The sequence below is a fragment of the Mercurialis annua genome, linkage group LG5, assembly GCF_937616625.2.
Source record: "Mercurialis annua linkage group LG5, ddMerAnnu1.2, whole genome shotgun sequence".
NCBI classification, from domain to species: domain Eukaryota; kingdom Viridiplantae; phylum Streptophyta; class Magnoliopsida; order Malpighiales; family Euphorbiaceae; genus Mercurialis; species Mercurialis annua.
Window position 1 is genome coordinate 11,409,835 of NC_065574.1, and position 22,963 is coordinate 11,432,797.

The following is a 22,963-nucleotide window of genomic DNA, read 5'->3' on the forward strand; positions in this document are numbered from 1 at the left end:
AAATTTTTTTACACTAATTTTTATTTTTCAGTATTATTTGAAATTAATTTTTATTTTTTATTTTATTTCACGTATAATATCGTTCTTTTTACTAATGTTAAAATCACCCAAATATTAACTGAATATCAACACAAAATCAACAAAATGTCAACACTGCAACATTATAATAATTCAACATTATTATTTGTTTTCTTCCTCAATGCTAACACATTATTATCCGGTCTCAGTTTAGTTTTTATTTATTAGTTTATTTTCCAGATAATATTGTCTTATTTTCCAATGTTAAAATCAAGTAATTATCAACACAATATCAAATTAAAATCAACAACACCGCAACATGATAATAATTCAGTAAACAACCATCATCAACAAATCGTGCTGAAGAATAAAAAAATGCAGAAATACAACCAAACACAGTAAAAATGCATAAATAACATATTTTTATTCCTTAAAATCACAAAATTATTTTTTATAACATGAAAAGATAATCTTTATGCATTTTTAATGATGAAAAATTACTGTTATATAAAAACTGCAAAAAAAAGAAAAATTATATATCTAAAATAAAGAAGAAGAATAGAAACAATAAACTTCAGATTTGATAAAATCAAAATAAAAAACGACGATAGTAACATCGAGTGGAGATAATGGCTTCGATGAAACAACAAATTGAGAAAATGACTTCGACGGCGCACGGCGGAACGATGATAGCGGCTCCGATATTACTTAGACTTGATGAAGAGCGGCGGAGATAAAAAAAAGTTTGGAGGACACTGAGTTGATAGAGAAGAGAGAAATTTGAATAGAAAGAGGAGAGAAATTAAGAGAGAGAAAATCTATATGAAATTATGAGATTTTCATGTTATAAAGGGTATTTATATAATCCGTATAAAAATAAAAGAAATTTCCGTGTATGATATTTTAGAGAGTTGAAAGTTGACACTTTATGAAAGTAAACATTTTGATAAATTTGGTTATTTACGAAAAAAAAGGCCTTATTTTATTACGTATGTATATTATTTCTCAACGGTAGGGTACTTCCTCTTTCACTCTACTCCAATTGATAAATATTTTTTTACATTTTTCTAAATATTTTAAAAATATTATAATAAATACATCATATCATTTTAATTTTTTTAAATGCATTAAGTAAGAGATTTTTTATTTATATGAATTAGATTGAAAAAAGAGTATAACGCTCTAGACATAAGTATGTGAGCTCCTGATTGATGGGTTTTAGGGTTCAGTGTGCCGATCAATCTTTGAAAGCCCAGAAGTAGAAGTAAATAAAGATAATAATTTAATTAAGGTAGCAGATTATCTGACGTGGTAAAAAAAATCCATTTTCCATCTATCGCAAAGAAATTACTTTAGCCTTTTTTTCTTTTTGTTATAATCACTAGGTTTCCTAAAACGAGTTTCAATTATAAAACAACACCTTTAAAACTTTCACATTAAAATTAATCTCCGTCCGAACCGAGTAGGATCTTACAAAAGGTAAAATTCTGATCCAAATTTTAAACAGCTGCATGTATGAGTACTGTTCGAACCATGACCTCACTTAAACCAGAAGAGCGCGTTAGCAACTCACCTGCGCCTTAAGATTACTTTAGCTTTTCTTTTTAAATACATGGTACATAAGGTGTTATATGAAGAAATTTTAACGATATTTTTAAATTTTTCATATTCAGTTTAATTTCGGCCGAAATTGTGTTAATTTTTTTGCGGAAGATAAGTTTTAACTTTTTTTTTTGTAATTAAAAAGAAAGAGCGCTTATTTGAGAAATTGAACCTACGATCTTGACAATTTATAATCCAGCACTTTAATTTTAAAATTTTAAACAACTATACAAATGAATACAATTTTGAACTTGCAACCTCACTTAATTAGTTTTTATTTTTTTTTAAAACGCTTTATTTGCTTATTTTTTTTTGTGGCGAGTACTCACTCTATTGAGCAGAAACTCAATATTATTGTCAAATCTTGGGATTTGGATCGCCCGCAATCCTACATACCTAGTAATTCCGGGCTATAAATACCACAACCCAACCTCAACCATTTCATATTAAAAAAGGGCGTAGCCGGAGTTCGAAAACGCGATCTTTGGCGCCTAGATGGATGAGGTTTAGACCAATAAACCAAACCCGTGGGGGCTATTTGCTTATTATTATTACACTTAAAATCAAATCTCCGCATTCAATTTTGCCGTTCACCCGGAGCTCGAGCGGAGATATCTGACAATTCCAGTTAATCTTTCCTCCTAAGGCTCATAGCTTTTTTTCCAATGAACTTATAGTTCTTTTTACTCACTGTTTTGTTACTGGGAAAATGAGTTATAGTAGTGTTACTATCTGTTTTTTTTTTTTTTTTTGACAATTACTATATGTTCTTACTAAATATAAACTTAGCATATATGTACTGAAAACTGCTCAACTTGTGTTTAATATGTAGGGTAATTGATTTCCAGGGTCATTGTACTTTTTTAAAGTTGTAAAATGGTCACCGAACTAATTTTTGATCCAAAATAGTTACTGAACTTATGGTTTTTAAGGCGGTTCCTAAATGAATTCCAGCGAGTTTGTCCTACATGGCTCGCCGGACGCTGAGTCACACCTTCCCCTTTCGGCATGTTATCGTCCACATCACTCTAATAGCTCCACATCATCATCTTCTTCCTTAATTTCTTTTAACATTTTCTAACAAACACCAAAGAATAAAAATAAATTCTAATAAACACCCAAAATCTAAAATCAACCCTTTTTTCCGAATTTTTCGAACCCGGACGAAGAATTCAGACGGGTTTTTCGTCTGGATATGAACTCAGATGAATCTCTTTGTCTGGGTTCATACCCAGACAAAGATCTCATCGTCTGGGTTCATACCCAGACAAAGATCTCATCGTCTGGGTTCTGGGTATGAACCCAGACGTGATCTCCGTCTGGGATTAAACCCAGACGAAGTAAACATTCGTCTGGGTTCAATCTCAGACGAAGATTCGTCTGGGTTTGAACCTAGACGAACTCAGGCGAAGAACACTTCGTTTGGGTCGTTTGGGTTTGAACCCAGACGAATCAGACGAGTTTTTTTATAAAAAAAATTAATTAAATTTTCGGAAGCATAAAAAAAACTTCAGAAAACAAATTCTGTAAAAAATTTTGGTTATAAAATTTATTTTATTTTTAATGTTTAATAAGAAAAAATTTAATAAAATATTGAAGAAGACGATGACGTGGACGATGACATGGCAAAAGGAGGAAAGTATGACTCAGCGTCTGGCGAGTCATGTAGGACAAACTCGCCGGAATTCATTTAGGAACCACCGTAAGTTCAAAAACAATAAGTTCAGTAACCATTTTGGAACAAAAATTAGTTCAGTGACCATTTTGCAACTTTGGGGAAGTACAGTGACTCCCAGAATCAATTACCCTAATATGTACTATGTCAAAGGAAGGAATCATTTTTATGTCCTAGCATTTCAATCTGCAAAAAGATAGCGATTCTGAATAATTATGAACTTCGATGAACATACTAAATGTATGAAAATGTTGAAACATATTCTTATTTGCAGGTACCAAAATAATTAAAGGTAAAGAAAACAAGGCAGTGAAAAAAAAGAAAAAAGTAGAGGGAGATTATTAGGGTAAATGGATGACAGTGAAATGATGGATAATGTAATGGCTATTCTGATTCCAATAATTACTGATGCCCAAACTATTTTTACCTTTTCATCAATCTCATGCATGAAGGCAGTGGTCATATATTACATTTACTGAAAAGTCTCATAGATTCTGATGCCATAGCAAATAATTTCATGCTCTATTTAAATTAATTCAGAAGTGTGTATATTTATATATTTGTGTCAAGCTGAATCATTTCATTTCAGTCATCCACATTACAATGAATTGTAATTTGCTTTAACAGGAATCAAAGACAATGCCAATCAAAAAAAAAATCATTTGATTGTGCTTGTGAATCATGCTTCTTTAATAAAGATGTCTCTAGAGAATCTCTGTTTGTCATATGTGTAATTATTTTGATTCCCTGTTTAATTTACGAGGTCTCCAATCCGAAAAAAAAGAAATTACCATCTCATATATGCTTCTTTCTTGTCAGCTAAGAGCTTCAGGATGTCTGCTGCACAAGACGGATTTGTTGGGCGACGAAAGGCAGAACGGAATCCTACCCATGATGCTTTTCTGGTTAAGCTTTTCATTCGAAACACTGCGATACTCAGACCCCATTAATCTACCTACACATGTAGTTGAAGGCACTCTCGATTCTGATTCAATAGTTCGAACAACCGACACAAAATCAAATAGAAAAGCAGATGATAATATTGGGGAGAGTCTTGAGAATGCTTTATTTGAGTGTGCTGAATAAGAAAACAATGTACCAAAAGTGCCTTGGAAGACTTGAGTTTACGAATTAAGGCTGTTATAATGTTCACAAAGACGATAAAAATGCAATTGCGTTCATGACAATTAAAGGATATTGACGGATTATATGGTCGAGAGGTCTCTATGGTAAGCGTAAAAGTTTCGAACAGTCAAACTCCCTAATGCAATGTACTGAACCTCGTTTTTTGTAGGAAGAATATGCAACTTTGTGCTGTGAACGCGAAGAATGAGTCATATTGATGGTCAAGTGCGTGTAATTTAGGAGAAATATTTATATAGATTCGCCTATAACATCATTTCATCGTTAAAATTATTAATATAATTAATTAACTAAAATTTTCGATAAAGGTTAGCTTTCGTCTCAGCATTTTTCGTAATTTAGATACTAATTCCACTGGATAGCTGTTCAAATTTTGGTGGGAAAAGTAACAGAAAAATGAAACGCATTTCATTTCATTTGCGTCTCAGCTGAACATAAGTAACCGCCCAAAACTGTTAACAAGGGTCAAAACGTCAATTAACCCAACACCACAAAAAAAGAAAAAAATGAAAAAGCAAAACTAAAGTAAAGTTATAAACACTCAAAATTTTTGGACTGAATCTCAAACGCAACAATGAACCGTCTCCTCCTCTCCTTCTCCCTCTTCATTTTCCTCTCCATCAATTCTCATCTCTCAGGTAAACTCAATCAATTTATCTTTAATCTTAATCACTAATCACTAATCACTAATTCTTAATCTAATCACTAACTAATTTCTCATTAATTTTCAGCTGTTGATTCAATTTCCTTCAAATTCATTAACAAATGCCGTTACCCCGTCTGGCCTGGCCTCCTCTCCGGCGCCACCTCTCCACAGCCTCCGACCACCGGTTTCACTCTCAAACCTGGAAAATCAAGATCCGTTTCCATTCCACCTTCCTGGTCGGGTCGTTTATGGGCGAGAACTCACTGTTCTCGAGACTCCTATGGTAAATTTTACTGTCTCACTGCCGATTGTGGCTCCGGTAAGCTTGAGTGCGGTGGAAGCGGCGCTATTCCACCGGCTACTTTGGCTGAGTTTACTCTCAACGGTGCCGGCGGTTTGGATTTTTATGATGTTAGCTTAGTCGACGGTTATAATCTCCCGATGCTTGTGATTCCGAGGAAGGCTACTAACGGAAGTTGCGGCGCTACCGGCTGTTTGATTGACCTGAATGCGGCGTGTCCCAAGGAGTTGAAGCTGGTGGCGCGTGCGAACAGAAGAAGAGGGGTTGCTTGTAGAAGCGCGTGTGAGGCTTTTGGAGAGCCGCGGTTTTGTTGTAGTGAGGGTTATGCTACGCCTGACACGTGCTCTCCCTCGGTTTATTCTTTGTTTTTTAAACATGCTTGCCCACGCTCGTATAGCTACGCGTATGATGATAAAACCAGCACTTACACCTGCGCGAGTACTGATTATATGATCATATTTTGCCCGCTGCCGCATACGAGGTAAAATTACTTGTTTAACCTTTATATAGCTTACCATTTTACTGGTAAATTGGAGGGTATTTGAGTAATTTGAAGGCCGCTCCGGAAAATTCGGGTGGCGCGCATTAAGTAAAGTGTAGAGAATAATTGAGGTGGTGATAGTGAAATGAAGACCTATATTAAATGCTCGAAAGGTGGCCATATTTTATGTGACAAATAAAAATCTAACAATTCTATTTTTGCTGTTTTATAATGGAGTGATAGATCTTTTGAATTTTTTTTATTTAAAAATCAATCTATCTCCTAACAGTTCAATATAGAAATTAATTTTATTATTACATTAGTGAGAACTTGTGAATTATTATTAATTTACTCTCTAAATTATGCCCATGTATCCTGGCTCCACTCATGAATTGGATAGTGTTAGTCAAATTAAATAGAACAGATACATTTCTGATCTATTTGATAATTAAATTAATCTCTATGCTAATTGACTAAAGTGTGTAAGAAATGTTAAATTGATATTTAAGTCTCTTTTTGAGTAATTATTTTATACTAATCTGTGTAATAAACCAATAAAATGTATGGAATGTTTGATTTTTTTTTTTTTATAATAATACAAACATTTAAGATTCTAGCATTCCACAAATCTTATTGATTTGTTGCATAGATGATGTGACATAGCTGCGTGGAATAATTAAACAATTTTTTTGGATTTGTTGTATTGGTTTGCTTATAAATGCATATTGATAACGGGCCCCAAACATTTTATGTTCTGCATTGTGGTTTTGATTTTGCTGCTATCCTTTGGAAACTATAGTTTAGGTATGGCCTTCAAGAGACAAGTAGCTTCATCAGGCTTGATTGGATATGATATAGCAGAAGTTAAAAATCCCTATGAAAACTCGTTATCCATGTAGGCTTGCATTGGATATGATATAGCAGAAGTTAAAAATCCCTATGAAAACTCGTTATCCATGTATGGTTGGAACGGATGCTCAAGAAATTGGATCCAGTCTTTATAATATCTCTTTAGATAAACAGAAATTGCAACTTTGACGCTGAGGAATGATTATTAAGTACAACAACTTCTCCGAATAATGACTTGTGTTAATTAGTCTTTGCGTTTAAGTAATGTTTACATGGGAAGGCAGCCTTCTGTTGGTATTTGTATTTATAAGCAGCACTGGATGTTTTTGTATAGAGGTTGTATGACTATTGCGTCAAACTAAGGCTAGATCATTGCCTTTCTGATGTAATTAACTGATTAGTTGAGATCATAAATGTGCGCATGAACTTTTTGTTGTTTTGTTTTTGAATTGCAGCCAGAAATTGCTAGAAAGCCGAAAGGATGGTGCGCAACTTCCACTGGTGAACAAGACTATGATGTACTTATCAAAAAAATATGCAATCAGCAGAGGTGAGGTTCAACACAATTTGTTGCTGGTGCATCATTTGTTATAATGGCAGTTTCACCTCCATTATTGCCTTTTAATCTAACATCTCTATACTTTCCAGGTAGATAGCATCAAGCTGAAGGGTAACATTCCTCTATGCTGAATCAATATTCTAGTCTACTTTCATTTGTTGATGGATTGAGCGATCCGTCATACGACTGAAGTTCTGCATAATGGCTACGTCTGTCGGAAAACTTGAGAAATGTTAACTTTGTATATTCCTTCCTCTCTATCCTAGTTAGCTTTCTGCTTCATACTGATTTTTGGAGTATTATATAGTTCAAATATATGTTTTGCATTATAAGTTTTGTAATGAAAAGCTAAATGTCAAAAAATACAAAAATTATCAGTTAGTTTTCTGAGAAATTTCCTGAACCCAGGAAGGAAAATATCATTTTTGATCTGCATAGATTGGTTTTCTTGCAAAAGCTGAATGCCATGGTAATTTAGTAAGATATTACCGTATCACAGTGTCATTGTTCTCCTTTTCTCCCTCTTAACTAAAGCATTTTTATTCATACTCATAAAAATTCTTAAGAGTTATGTTACATTTTTTTCGATTTAAATACAAATTATAAAAAATTTCAACTAATAGCACAACTTTTCATGATGTGGTATAGGCGTATATAGTATAAATGTTTAACACGATGTCATTTCGGTCGTCTGTACGACTAAAAATAGCGTCGTTTTAACAAAAACAATGCATAACCGGATTATAGAATGAAAAAATTAAAAGGTTATACTAATGGATGAGTCATTTTTATTCAGTGTTTAAATTTTAAAAAACGCAAAAAGTTGTGTTATATGGTAACATTAACCTAAATTTTTATGTACGTAGCCCGGTTCATGATAAACCTCTCATGAGATGTTCCACAGTTTATGGATAATGGAAAATTTGTGTGATGGTCAATAGTGAACATGGAGTAAGTAAATAAAAATCGTTCATATTACTCTATACCTCCAGGAAATTTCTTTAATTTACGCTCATTTTGCTTGTGCTTCATCTCTTGTTAAGTCGGTCTGGACGCTCCAAAATGGACACAGCTACCAAACCAAAATCTACAGAAACTGACTCTTTCGGTTTTTGCTAAACCAGTTTTGGATCCGTTTAGCCACATTTAGAATCATACAATTTGATGGCCGAATAAGATAAAAATAATTTATTACCTAATTGACAGGTAAAACTAAATAATTGGACATATGACTTTCTGGAAATCAACTATCCTTTTAGGCATGCAATTGATAAGAATTTATCAAAATTTATACAAAAGAATTTATAAGAGTATAATATAATCAAAATGTATACAAAAGAATGCACTAGAGTTGGGATTAGTCTTAATGTGGTAGGTTTAATGGCACAATTTCATAGTTGGAATTTTGATCGGTTTTGATTTATTTATTTTAGTTCGGTTTATATTACAACTTAACTAATTTTATATCCATAGCTGAACCAAACCAAACCAAATGATACATAATAATATCAAACAAAATGAATAATTCTTTTTTCATTTTTCAAAATCGACCTGAAAGGAAATTTTAAATAAACTTTTTAAACCAAACGGATTCAGTCGATTTAGTTGGTTTTTCGATTCGTTTATTTTCGCTCGATTTTGGTTAGCTTTTAATCTAGGATTAATATCATAAAAATTCATCAATTTTACACGTTTTCTCTATTTAATCACGCCTTTTAAAACTTGTCATAAAAATACACAAACTTTCATATTTTTTCAAATCCATACACGGAGTTGACGTGGCTTTCATTCATTGGTTAAAAATAACCTTTATCTCAACCAATTACACCAATGAATGAGTGCCACCTCAGCATCATGTAAAGTTGGTGTATATTAAATTGATAAAACGTGTAAATTTTTATAACATTACCCCTTTAATCTATTCATTATATTAAAATAGAACCGAACTAGAAAGGTACATTTTTCATACAACATCCTTTAAAAACATTAGGTACTTATGTAAACTATTTGCCATTGTGAAGGGCATATTTTAAAGAAAGTCCACTTAAATTTGAAAATAGATACAATTAAAATTTAAAATTGACAAAAAAATCTCAACTTTTTGAAATAAAAGTTCTAAAAAATACCAAATAAGTAATAATTTAATTCAGAAAAAAAACCTATACTAACTACGATACAAAATACTTTTAGAATATTACTAATATACTATTCCTTTCGTTCCAATAGAATTGTCCACTTTACCTTTATCACACAGTTTAAGAAAAATAGTTACTATTATATATGGATTTTGTAAAATTTTCCTTACTTTCTTGTCATACCTTATTTAATATAGAGTGCACTTGCAATTTACTTTCAATTTATTCATTAATGAATTTTAAATAGGGGTAGTATATAAAAAAATGAGTGTAAAAGTTGTTATTTTCACACTAATGTGTTTATCCAAGGTAAAGGAAATAGAGAGCAACAATTCTATCTTTGGTTTGATCCTACTGCTGATTTCCACACCTATTCTATCTTTTGGAATTCTCGACGCATCATGTAAGTACAATTTAATTAAAAAAATTCATATATCTAAATAGGGGTTGAACCAGTGACGTAGTCAGAAAATATTGGGACGAATTGTAAAAGAACAAATTTTAATCGAAGATTTTTTCGTAATGATCAGGACATAACTCATTCTATAATCATTTACGTCTCTGATCAAGTCCGACCACAACGAGAGTATAAACTAAATTTCATTTGACCATTTAGTCTATCAAAAGAAGGATGTGAATTTATAAAAAAAAAAAGAAGGATGTGAAATTTATAATAATAAAGTTAGGGTTAGAGATAAGTTAAGTCCATAAATATACTAAATGATCTGATAAAATTAATTGACTTTTTCTTTAACCTCTGTGAAAGATTGTCTGTTGATGGGAGTCCTATTAGAGAGTTCAAGAACATGGAGAACAAGAGGCGGGCTTGTGAAGACTGATTGGAGTAATGCTCGCTTCCTACAGAAAATTCAATGCAGATGCTTGTGTTTTCACTAATGGTGCATCTTCTTGTGGTTCAAACTCATCACCATCTACCTCAAACAATAAATCATGGCTAGCAGAAGAACTTGATTCAACAAGTCAACAAAGATTGCAATGGGTGAAAAATAACTATATGATTTATAATTACTGCACAGACTCTAAAAGGTTTCCTCAAGATTTGCCCAAGGAGTAAATTACTAGTTGATTAAATTATTTGATTATATTCTTTGATTTTGTAAATTATTTTTTCAGCAGAGGGGTAAAAATAATATGATTTTGTAATTGGATTGAAAAATGGTCCGATTTGGCCAAAAATGATATTTTAAATTTTTTGTGCAAGTTGAGCGGTGGAAGTGATCCTTTGTTCTACTGATATTCGAATAAATTCCTTCCAAATGAGGGAAAAAACAGGGTTAAAAGAAATAATTATACAATGCAACGGTTGCGCCACGTCATTCATACAACAAATCAATAAGGGGTTGATCTTGTGCAAATGTTTAATGATAAAAAATAAGTAATAAATAAAGATTTCCTATCGCAAATTTTTATTGACTTGTTGTAAAAATGACGTGGTACATCCGTTGGGTGGGCTAAACACTCGGTTAAAAGAAAGGCCCAGTGAATCATTGAGAGATCGAGGCAGGGCTTTGGATTTACACGAACGATACAAATTCATAATTAACTTCAGCTCAATTAAAGTCAATATTTTCTGCTTCCAATAATTAAAAAAATCATTTAATATTTATTAAAATCAGTAAATTAAAAACCAATGAAAAGAGTAACTTCATTAAAAGAAGAGTGGAATCCAATGCTTTTTTGACATTATTGCACTGCTACACCATTATGAAACTATGGTTCCAGCAGTACCACTATCCTACGTGGCATTATATTGTAAATTTTACATTAAAAGGAATGAGCATTGCGCAACATTCGTGTTTATTGTGAACTTAAAACTGAAAGTGAAAAACATTGAGCACAAATTGATGTTTTAATAAATTGAAGCCAAAAGATATATACATTTTAAAATTACTAGTTTCGCATTACGTGCTACGCACGTGGCTCGTAACGTAACTCGTCAATGTACATATTAGTAAATTTATTATAATTATCAATTTTTTATTTATAATTAATATTAAATTAATTAAATTTTTTTATAAAAGTAAATATAATATATTCAGTTATTAAATTTTTTTCCATACCAAATTTATTTTTCTTTTGGTTTTATAATAACCATAATTAAATAATTAACTTAATTTTATTAATAATATCTTTAAAAATAATAAGATAGAAATTTAAATAATAATATATTAACCAAATACAATATTTTAATTTTGTAGTTAAATCAAACTAAAAGATAGGTATTCCTACTAATTTGGAGATAATTTAGCTATCTATTCACGGCATTTTAATTTTGTAGTTAAATCAAACTAAAAGATAGGTATTCCTACTAATTTGGAGACAATTTAGCTACCTATTCTAATTAGAACTTTAATTACAATAGTGATTAATTAAATAACTAATTAGTTAATGACTATAAAACTTTTATTTAGTAATAAACTGAAAAGGATTATTCGGTAAATTTGTCTGTCTCCCCCCCCATCCGCGCTTTTATATATAGTATAGATTAATGAAATATCATAAAATTCCACATCGGCAGTAGATAAAGAGAGACACAAGAAGATCTATAAAAAAATTAACAATACCATTTTTCAAACACATTATAATTTATTTATTTTTTTTATTTTTTTTAGAGAAAAGATTGAACTTTATTAATTAAAAAGAAGAATTAACAAGTTCATTGACCGGGAAAGGAATTTCAATTATCCTTATTAATTTAGACATCGGGGTGAATTTGGGGTCCAAAGCCTAAGTTCCTCTTTCCTACATCTATTGTTTGCTGGTCTTCCAGATTCTTTCGAGAGCACAAAAGACGGATCTCAGTCACTAAAAAGGCGGATGTAGAAAAGAGAATTATAATACTTTTAGATAAGCAATAAATGAATCATTAATGTGTTTGAGAAAATGGTGCTTTCATATGTTTTATAGGTTTTTTTTGTCTCTCTCCTCTTTTACCAGCTATGTGGAATTTTGTGGTATTCCATCAATTATTATGAGAAATTTGCATAACACTTTTATTATCACAATAAAAATGAGTATCATATGAAGAAGAAATGTCAATACTTTAAAGCAACTAGTGAAGCCAGCAACTAGTGAAGCCATAAAAATTTAAAACTTGCATCACCAAAAATTTGATATTCAGTTCCAGTACTAGATCAAGAGACAATAGCTCTTTTTACAGCATTACGAAATAAGAAAATCGCTAAGACATAAGCAAAATTTGGTAGTAAATTGTGATTAGTAGGATCACCAGCTCAAGTAGCATATAAGTATCTTCACAATTAAAGTTATAATGATATGAAATAATGAAAATCATGAAACATGTTTCATGAAGCAAATGATACGAAGAATTGCTGCATAATGTATGTGTGAGAGGAGTGGGTTTTGGGAACGCTCGCCTAGGCTTATGGCTGATTTCGGATCTGGTGAATTTTAAAAATAATGGAGTCGCCATCTAGCTCAGCTACAAAATGCCTTTTATACCGACTAGATAACCTCTCATGCTTATGGGTGAGATTATTGTATACCATATCAAAAGGCCGGGTTCGTGGACACTTTTAAAACTCTTGTACTTGACTTATTGATCATATCGATTTAGAAGACATATCTGGAATATCTCATCTCAACATACATAACAGTCTGTATGATACAATGCTGGAAAGTAAACAAATTTGGAAAACTGAAAAGCATGCATGACACACATATGACTCGATCTAGATTGGCATGTGAGCTACTCTTAAGCAAGCAGCTAATTTTGGGGTTTCTATCATGTAGCAAACAGAAGTGAGTGTTATTCCATTTAAATGCATAAAGCCTAAACCAGATGTATATGTGAGATTAATTATATGTTTATAATCTTGAATGCCTATACAATCTCTAGTTATATTTTCAGGACAGTCATGATATTTTTAGGTGATTTTTTAGATTTAGAACTAACCAACATGATTATCTGATTAACCCTATTAAATGGTGGATCTAGACATGATGGGAAAGCGATAAACAATATAAATATATCATATACAATTGGTATAGATACAATATTAGAAATACTTTTAAACCTTGAAGTTATAGAGTGTCTAACAGTTTGTTTGTCGTTTGTCTTTTCGTACGATCGGATCCAGGATCTAGGCATAACACTGAATTTCTTCTTCTGGTTGATACGAGTCTACTAGTTCAAACTAGGGTTAATTTCAAGTTCAAACGATCCCAAAAATCAGGTCTGGAAGTTGCTAATCCGACGGCCTTAGGCTTCAAGGCCCATGATGATATGGTTGCCCACTAGATCTGACGTGGACGGTTGATGCTGACTAGGCTGGGTTTGAGAAGTTATAAAAATAAACCTTAGGCTAAAATGGGGCCCAATCGGTATCACCATCAGTCTTTGGACAAGAAGTAGAGGCAGTCTGTGATTTCTTGTTATTTCTGGTCAGTACACCCTCGCGAGAAGGACGAGACATAGGCGGAGGTACAAAAGAAGTAGAAATAGCCGCAGATAAAGCATGTGAGCCAAAGGAGAAGCGGTATTTAGAGAAATGTCAATGGAAGCAGAGGCGGACGTACAACAAGGTAAGACAGATGCGGCTGGCAAAGACAATGGAAGAACCATTAAAGAAGGACCCATTTAGGGTCCATAATACTTAGAGGGAACATGACGCTTTGAAGGCCACTTCTTTGCCGTAGGTAGATCAGGAGGACCCTCCAGCTAGAGCTTCTGTTGAATGTATGTAACACCCCTAGACGAAAGAACGGGGATAACCGGTAAAGATTGACCTACAAAAATTTATGGCAAGCAGACATAAGGAAGAGCTACAAGAAAATCAAACAAGATCAAGAAAATTAAGAACTTGTCCTTCCATTTTTTAGAGAATCGGGAATATCTTTGAACATCTTTAGCCCAGACCTAAAATCTAGAGTAAAAAAATGTTAACAACAAATCCTTGCGTCGAAAAGGGAAATTCATCCGGTAATGAAGACGAGTAAACGTCAACTCTTTACCATGGAGAAAGTAAAGCGACTCCAAGCAAACGATATGACGAATGGCGTTAGGATGTAATTGAGAAAGACCAATACCCCAAAAGTCAAAAAAAATGAAGTAGCAACAAATCCAGGGAAAACGAATGCCACCCTCGAAGACAAATGAGTACCGAGGAGGAGGAGGAGTATCCGCAAAAGCTATTGTATCAGCCAAAAACAGTTCGTAATCATTGGATATGCTGTAAAATTCACAAAAATTAACCATGAAATCTGGCAGCAAAAAACAGGGATACTTCTTCAACGAAGCAATGACTTTATAATAAGCCTTAGCTATGAGAAACAAACAAACAAGAGAAGTAAGAGAAGAAAAAAAGGAAAGGAAGAGAAAAAAAGACACAAAGAGAATGCAAAGAATAATGACAAAATCAAAAGACCAAAAAGTTTTAGGCAAAATTTTAAATTTGGAGGGAAAACGAAACGACGGTAGTACCCGAAAGGGTGCTAACACTACTAGAAAACTGCATTTTAGCAACAGTAATTTCCGTCGCTAAAGGCTGAAATTCGTCGGTAAATTAAATTTTCTGTTGGTAAAAGGCTAAAATCCGTCGTTAAATCAAAAAAATTCTGTTGGTAATTCTCTGTTTTCTAGTAATGTAAAACGCATTAAATGAGATAAAATGTCTGTCAGTAATACATGTGCAGAAAAAAATAACAATTGCACTACCAGGCCCATCCGACAACCAGTAATCCGTCTCATAAAATTAAACATAAATATCTAAGTAGAAACATATGTAATGGAGGGGATTAATGACGAAATACCATAAAATCGCAAGCCATTCAAGGATACATATTATGTCCATATAATTTTTACATACCTCGCTCACTATTATACCTTTATTAACTTAAATATCGGAGTGTACCCGGAGTCCAAGCCCAACTCTTTTCCATCTTACAGGAGGAACCATACCACCGGATATTAGGCCGCTAGCCCGTACTTTCCGGATCCATCAATTATGTTGAGAGGCATTGGGACATTATTTAACGTTGTATAATAGTAGAAAGGCTAATAGGTTGAAAAAACCCTGACCTTTCGCTTAATTTTCAATTCCACCCTGACGTTGCAATTTTTTCAATTTTACCCTATTTCGCATTTTTGGTTTTCAATTGCACCCTGAGATAAAAAAATTAAATAATTTTCTTATTATAAGGATTAAAATATATAAAACAAATATATTGAAGGATCATTTCATACTTTTTTTCATATGGAAAAGATTCAATAAATCCTTGAACTTAAAAACGTTTCAAATAAATTCATAATAAAATCTTAATTATAATTCATTATTAATTTTTAATACACCTCATTCCGCTTTCATCGGACCTACCATCACCGGACCAATCGACCAAACTCCGGTTATCACCTACCATCGGAAACCACCGGAAAACCATCTTCTCAATAAAATAAAAATCAATAAATTTTATTTAAATTTTATTTTTTTATTTTTATTTTATTGAGAAGATGACTTTTTTGTATAATTTATAGCTTTAAAAAGTATTTGGATTTTTTGATAAATATAAAGGATCTATTTTAAATATTAGCCAAATAAAAAGAGTTCAATTGAATGCCTCAGAGTGCAATTGAAAACTAAATATGCAAAATAGGGTAAAATAGAAAAATTTGCAACGTCGGGGTGGAATTGAAAATCAAAACAAAGGTCAGGGTTTTTTCAGCCTATTAGCCTAGTAGAAATCATGAAGGTAGAGCATTTTATGTACGGGGGAACTTTAACATTGCAAGATATTTGAGTTTTAACCATAGTAGCAGATTTGATTCAAATATGAGGCAATTTATAATGCTTTCTCTTAAGATAAATTCATGAAATACGAGAGTAATTAATAAAAGTATCTACAATATGGGAAGCATCAATCACTATCTCTCTCTTATTGCATAATTAACGAATTAGATCTCTCAATAAAAAGTGAATGAAAAGAAAAACGAGTTTATGATAATAATCACTGTTGCACTTTACAGACCGTGATTGTCATAAGACAGAGAGGACCAAACCAGACCATATAATAGAGAGAAAAAAGAAAACAAAATAAATTTGGATTGGATTTTTGTCTGCCTCATTCACTGTCTCATATATCTCTCTCTCTCCTCCTGCTTCTAGTTTTTCCCACTAAACCCCATTTGTCCGAACGTTTATTGAGCTATTCAAAGCTAATCCCCCCACTAATCACTCACTCCTAGTACCACTGTTGCTTCCTTCTAGGGCATCAGGCCCAACATTGTTTCCACCCTGCTGTAACCCATAACCTCAAAAACACTCTCTCTAACTTAAAAAAACTAAAAAAAACTTTAAACTGAACAAGAAGCTAAAATATACCCTAAAAATGGCTTACTTCTCTTGCTTTCAAACCCTTGTTCTTGTTCTTCTACTCTTCACTTGTAGAGGTAAATTTTTAACCTAATGTTTTTTTGATGATATAAAGTTAATAATATCTTTAGTGTTTAACCTACCAAAATCTCATAATGAATTGCATGTTTTTTGGATTTTTAACGTTGGTTTTAACAGGTGCATGGTCTGCTACGTTTTCATTCGTCAACAAATGTGATTACACTGTCTGGCCAGGAATTCTTGCTAATGCTGGCAGTCCTAGACTCGACAGCACCGGATTTGAACTTCCCGGAGACACTTCCCGTTCTTTTCAAGCTCCAACCGGCTGGTCTGGCCGTTTCTGGGCCCGAACCGGCTGTACATTTGATGATTCCGGATCTGGATCCTGTCTCACCGGTGACTGCGGGTCGGGGCTTGTAGAATGTAACGGGCTCGGAGCTGCACCGCCTGCCACTCTGGCGGAGTTTACTCTTGGGACTGGTGGGCAGGATTTTTATGACGTCAGCCTTGTAGATGGGTATAATCTGCCTATGCTTGTGGAAGGAAGTGGCGGGTCGGGCATGTGTGCTTCGACGGGTTGCTCCGCGGATCTTAACAGGCAGTGTCCGGCTGAGTTGAAAGTGGGTGAAGGAGACGCGTGTAAGAGCGCGTGTGAGGCGTTTGGGAGTCCGGAGTATTGCTGTAGCGGCGCGTTTAATACACCTACCACTTGTAAACCGTCGGTTTACTCGGAAATGTTTAAGTCCGTTTGTCCGAGATCGTATAGTTATGCTTATGATGATGCTACTAGTACTTTTACCTGCACTGGTGCTGATTATACGGTGACGTTTTGCCCTTCCTCTCCAAGGTATCTTTTTTAATTACAAATACACTCTTTTATTTATTTATTTATTCTTTTTTAAGCTACTAGTTTTATTTAATTTTATTTTTGGATGTTTTTGTAAAGTAGAGCCTGATAATTGTTTATTCTTTTGTGTTATGTAAGCATTATTGCTTTTGTGCTTTTGGCATTTTTATGATTTTAGTTCTCAGTTCTGTCTGGTTTATGATATGGGTTTTCAGTATTTAAAGCTATGCTATAAATTAGGGATTGTTTTGACATAAAAAAACTAGATTGTAATTAAAATAAAATTCTGGTTTAGAGGTCATGTTTTTAATGAAAATGATAAACCTTTTTTACTTTTTAATATTTATGGCCATTCTCTTTATGATGGTGGAGATGAATGATACAAACTAGCAAGGCCAAAGATTCCCTTTCTATATGATTATTTTAATTTTGCTTTTGATTGTTAATTGATTTAATACTTTTTAAAGTTGTGAGAGATTTATTCAGGTTGTTGGGTATCTAGTTTATAGATGCTAGGGTTTTATTTTATGATAAAGAGTTAATCCAGTTTTTTAAATTTATAATTGGAGCCAAATAAATCATTATATATTTTAATCAATTAAAGATAATATTTTTAATTTATAGATTAATTAAAGACAAAATTATAGTATAATATAAACAAATTCAAAGATCAGAAGTTCCACTTTCGCCCTTAATTGATCTAAAAATATATAGTATTGTTCTTAATTGACTTAAAATTAAAAATTATTGTGATCAAAATAATTGAGAGTTAGTTATTTGACTTCGAGTTATAAATTTAGAGACCTGATTGACTCTGCCCGCTTTATTTTATACTAAAGATTTTGATGACCAATCTCTCTGCAAAAGAAATTGATCAGTGTCCTGTTCACATGTCTGTTATGCAGTCAAAAATCTTCAAGCTATCCAACACCAACTACAGCAGCATCAACAACACCAGAAGTTGAAGGAGAGGGGTCTTTAACTGGATCAGGATCACCATCAGGATCAGGGGAGACAGGTTCAATTCCTGGTTCAAATTATGGCTCTGGGTCAGTGACCGGATCCGATTCCGGTGGTTCCGGGGAAGCCGTTCTAGCGGACGGATCGTGGCTAGCCGGTTTAGCAATGGGGGATTCTCACAGGACAGTGCAATCTGCAATTGTGGCCTCTGCTACAGCCTTTTCTCTTATTGTTTGTTTTGTTTACTTGTAGCACTAAATTTTCTATTTTTCCACTTTTGTTTTTTTTAATATAATTTTGGTGGGTGGCTTTTGCTGTTTAATGTGAATTGTTTTCCAGATTTGCGGCCTCTTGATTAGGATTTTGGCTTTGTTAGGTTAGCTGACAAGATTCTTTTCTTTTGTGGACTTAAAAAAGCTAGAGATCAAGAATGAAGTTGTTTCTTGGTTTTGGTATGTATTTTTTTACTTTTTGGATTTAGGGTTTTGGTTTCTTGATTGTAAAAAAATGGGATGTGCAATGTGAATATATGAGTAGGATTGGTTAAAAGTTTTAGGGTTTTAACTTTTTTTGACTGTGTTTGATGAGTTAATATTTTTATGACTAAAGGTTATGGTTCTGTCATGTTATTGATTGTGTTGGTTTGCAGAGAAATTTTTAAGTAGACTCGGTCTACCACGTCATCCGTAGACCAAACCTATCACATTATGACACGTCATTAAAATGATGGCAATTTTATAAATTACTATTCAAAGGTGTAAATAAGTAAAAAACGAATTTACAAGATTGCCATCATTTTAATGACGTGTCATAATATAATAGGTTAGTTTACGGATGACGTGGTAGACCGAGTCTACATAAAAATTTCTCTGGTTTGCAAGGATTTGAGAAAATAACATAATCATCTAGTTTGACTAAAGATCAAGTTGTGGATTCCTTCGTCAAAAGTATTATTTTTTTAATATATTTTCCATAATTAACAGATGCTGTTGGCTAACTTTTTAAAAAGGCAGATGGTACATTTAAGCTTTTGAACTCTTGGAAAAAAAGGCAATTTGTTTGTATTGATTCACATATCATAGTAGAAACAAACTGAACTGTGAATTAGATGCCACCTTAAAACTAACTACAGGGTCAAAATCACCTCCCATCCCTTAAATTTTATATTTTCATAATTAATGAATACTCCCTTCTAGATTAGTTAAAATTAATTTATTTATATACTTTTCCATTTTTAGCCTTTAATAATTTTTTAAATAAATTAATAATGTATTGATGACTAATTTTTGTATTTGCATTGGTATTAAAAAATGACATTTATTCCATATTGGAATATGGAGCAATTAATTAAGTTGAAGATAATAATGTATATTTATTAGGGGTAAGTAAGATTTTTAGGTTTAAAATTATTAACCAAAAATAAAAGGTGGCCTATAATTTGGGACACCCAAAATAAAAAGGTGACCTATCTTTGTGGAACGGAGGGAGTAACTTTTTAGCATTTATTTTCAATTTTAATTTTTTTTTTCTATGTTTTTCTATCATTTCTATGAGTATGGAGTTTCTTCTCTAGTCTTTGAGACTAGGTTAGCACATACGTTTACTTTTTTTATCGTTACTCAGCTCAAGCTGCAACATTTAGCGTTTAGGCTCACAATCCTTCTCATCCAGGTAATGATTTAAAATATCCTCTAATGACATCGTCTCGTGGAATTCTTCCACTAATTGATCATAATATCTTTTGGCTATCTTCTAATCGTCTCTTGTTGTGATGACCCCTTTTTGTGTTGTGATTTTCATGGCTAAAACCCTAATACTTATTACTCCTGTTGAATCATGAAGAAAGGATCTCCTTAAAATTGCATTATATGATAAGTCTATGTCCATTATATTGAATAGTGTGACAATCTTCTAATTTACTCATTTTTCTCTCCAACCATAACTGTCAGGGCTATCGCTCCTAGGAGGCTGATGGGCGGACCCATTATCAATCAACAAATATAATGTGCTTCCTTCATCTATGAGAATTCTCTCTACATTCCAGTTCTCTATTACAGTTGTCACTACCAAAATATCATTGAGTGGTGCTTTGACATTTCAAAATCTTCCGTACAGAAGATTACCAATGGCATAGGCGATTCCTTAATATTTAGTATTTTCTTTTTTTGTTTTTTCCTGATGGAAGAGCGGCTTGATCCTCCACCATTGATCATATCTATTATTTCCACAATTTTGTTGGGCCTTTCTTTGTCTTTTTTCTCTTTCGGCTTTTCATCCCTATTTCTCTTCTCTCTTCGGTAATCATTATTTCCACCTTTCTTTGCGACAAATTTCTCGAGCTCGCTTGATTGAATCATCTTTTTTATCTTTATTTGAGGTCTCAACACTCTTTGGTATCATGTTCATCCCCATCATGGAATCTATTAAATCTTTTTGTATCTCTTTTGGAAGCCTTCATCTTTGGCGGGAAATTTATATTTCTAGAGTTCTCTTTGATCCACATAGGACTTCTGTCCTATTTGTATTAAGAGTATAGTTCCTTTCGTCTTGTTTGCTATCGTATTTGTATAGGACAAACCTCTGGCTATCTTCTTGCCTCTGCTCACTCTCTTGATGTTTTGTTTTTTTTTCTTTAGGCTTCTCTTCTTTGATTCTTTTGCCTTCGCCTCTTTGCCTCGAATGGTCCTTTTTCCCTCATCTAACTTAAAGTTATTTCGGGCGATTACCATTAGATTCGAGAAAGAGGTAGGTTTATTAATCAGTAGTTTTCCACCAACTCGCTAAACCTCGTGCCTTCCTGAGGGTGTTGGTGGCCATATCAACATCGAGATTGTTGATTTTCATGGTCTCTTTGTTAAATCTCTCCACGTAGCTTTGCCAAGGTATCTCCCTCCTCTTGTATAGGTAAGTTAAGGATATTTGTTATAGTATTAGCGGATATGTTAGTCAAGTACCTGCTCAAAAACACATTAGAGAGTGCAATATAATTTTTAATGGATCGATGTTTTAACCCGTTGAACCATCTCTATGCGGTTCCCGTAAGCATTGTGGGTAAAACTCGACACATGTTATTGTCGATCACATTGATTAATCCCATTGTTGTGTAGAATCTCGAGGTGTGGTCCCTAGGATCCCCTTCGCCATTGAAGGTCGGTAGGGTCATCAGCTTCATATTCAGAGGAATTGTTTCCTCCATTATCTCGGTTGACAGGAGCGAGTCCTTCCGCCTTTGTCGTTTCCAGAGCTTTTGTAGTTTTTTCTTTTAGATTCCTCGGCCACATAGGTGGTCTTGCTTCTAAGGGGACTCTAGGACTCACTCTCTCTTCTTCCTCTTGATTTTTAGTTTTGTTTATGTCCATATGATCTTCCTTGGTGCGACTTATGTGACACTTTTGTCGTCCGCTTGCTCTTAGTAGGAGTCTCTTTTTCAAGCCGCTTGATCATCATGCCTATTTTGAGTGTTTTTCCCTAGGCCAGGCCCCTCGTTCCTTGCATCAGTTTGGTCCCTATTATTTTGAATATTGTTGTTCGGGTTTTTTTCCTTCATCTTTATTATGTCGTGGAGCATTTTCTCGGTTTATTCCTTCATCCTCTTCTTCTCCTTCATGAATCCCCAGATTCTGTCTATGGCAGTTGAAGGATAGAGTCACATATTCAACTTGTTGGAGATTAAAATTCTCCACATGAGTTTTAGTTGCGTTTATGACTTCTTCTGCTATCTTATCCAGGTTAACATGTAATTTCTTTAGTAAGTTCATCAGAGCTTGATAATAAATTTTTGAAAAAACTATAGTTGGATTTGGTCCTCGAACTCCATCCAGTGGTGGGAATGCAATGGCGTTTATCACCCTCACTTGTTCCACGTGATATTCAGGAGTTACATTTAATGGATCATTACGTGAGCCACCAGATGCCGGTGTAGTCCATGTGATGCATGGGGTTGCTCTACCGGCAGGTAGCGCAAGTGGTGGAGTAATTTTCATATTTTTTGAGTCTGTTGTTGCCAGTTCTTCGGGTCAGTCTAGTTGAAAGCTATCCTTCAATAAGAAGTTATTTGGTTCGCAGAAAAGCTCCTTCGATTTGAAATTTGTAAGGTTCTACCACAGACGGCACCAATTAATGGAGTCAGTCTTCTTGACAGGTCAACCTGCAAAATAGAGGTTATAACGCTGATCGGACGACGGTTGTCCAGTAAGCACTCTGATGTTTAAATCAGTCTTTGATAGCGTAAGAATTTGAGTAATTGCAATAATAATGTCGTTTGTTAGGCATACCTCATATTCCTTTTATAGTAGTATGTTAAGGGTAATGACTAGTAAAGTTCAAATAGGACTAGGAGTACAAATAGAAACAAGAATCATATGCTGTTTGTAATGA

At 33.4% G+C, this 22,963-nt stretch overlaps 2 protein-coding genes and 2 pseudogenes across 2 annotated transcripts; all 4 read left to right on the plus strand.

The window, feature by feature from the left end:
- The first annotated feature begins 4,083 nt into the window (after positions 1 to 4,083).
- LOC130015529 (uncharacterized) lies at positions 4,084 to 4,615 on the plus strand (annotated as a pseudogene).
- A 321-nt stretch (positions 4,616 to 4,936) lies between these two features.
- Positions 4,937 to 7,668, plus strand: LOC126683345 (thaumatin-like protein 1b). The gene is made up of 4 exons (XM_050379206.2): positions 4,937 to 5,076; positions 5,170 to 5,866; positions 7,171 to 7,265; positions 7,364 to 7,668. Exons 1-4 carry the CDS (start codon positions 5,013 to 5,015, stop codon positions 7,369 to 7,371), a joined length of 864 nt encoding a protein of 287 aa, XP_050235163.1. The 5' UTR covers positions 4,937 to 5,012; the 3' UTR covers positions 7,372 to 7,668.
- A 552-nt stretch (positions 7,669 to 8,220) lies between these two features.
- LOC130015530 (probable xyloglucan endotransglucosylase/hydrolase protein 23) lies at positions 8,221 to 10,542 on the plus strand (annotated as a pseudogene).
- A 5,938-nt stretch (positions 10,543 to 16,480) lies between these two features.
- On the plus strand, positions 16,481 to 19,154 carry LOC126682875 (thaumatin-like protein 1). The gene is made up of 3 exons (XM_050378642.2): positions 16,481 to 16,835; positions 16,957 to 17,626; positions 18,532 to 19,154. Exons 1-3 carry the CDS (start codon positions 16,775 to 16,777, stop codon positions 18,836 to 18,838), a joined length of 1,038 nt encoding a protein of 345 aa, XP_050234599.1. The 5' UTR covers positions 16,481 to 16,774; the 3' UTR covers positions 18,839 to 19,154.
- The last annotated feature ends 3,809 nt before the right edge of the window (positions 19,155 to 22,963 follow it).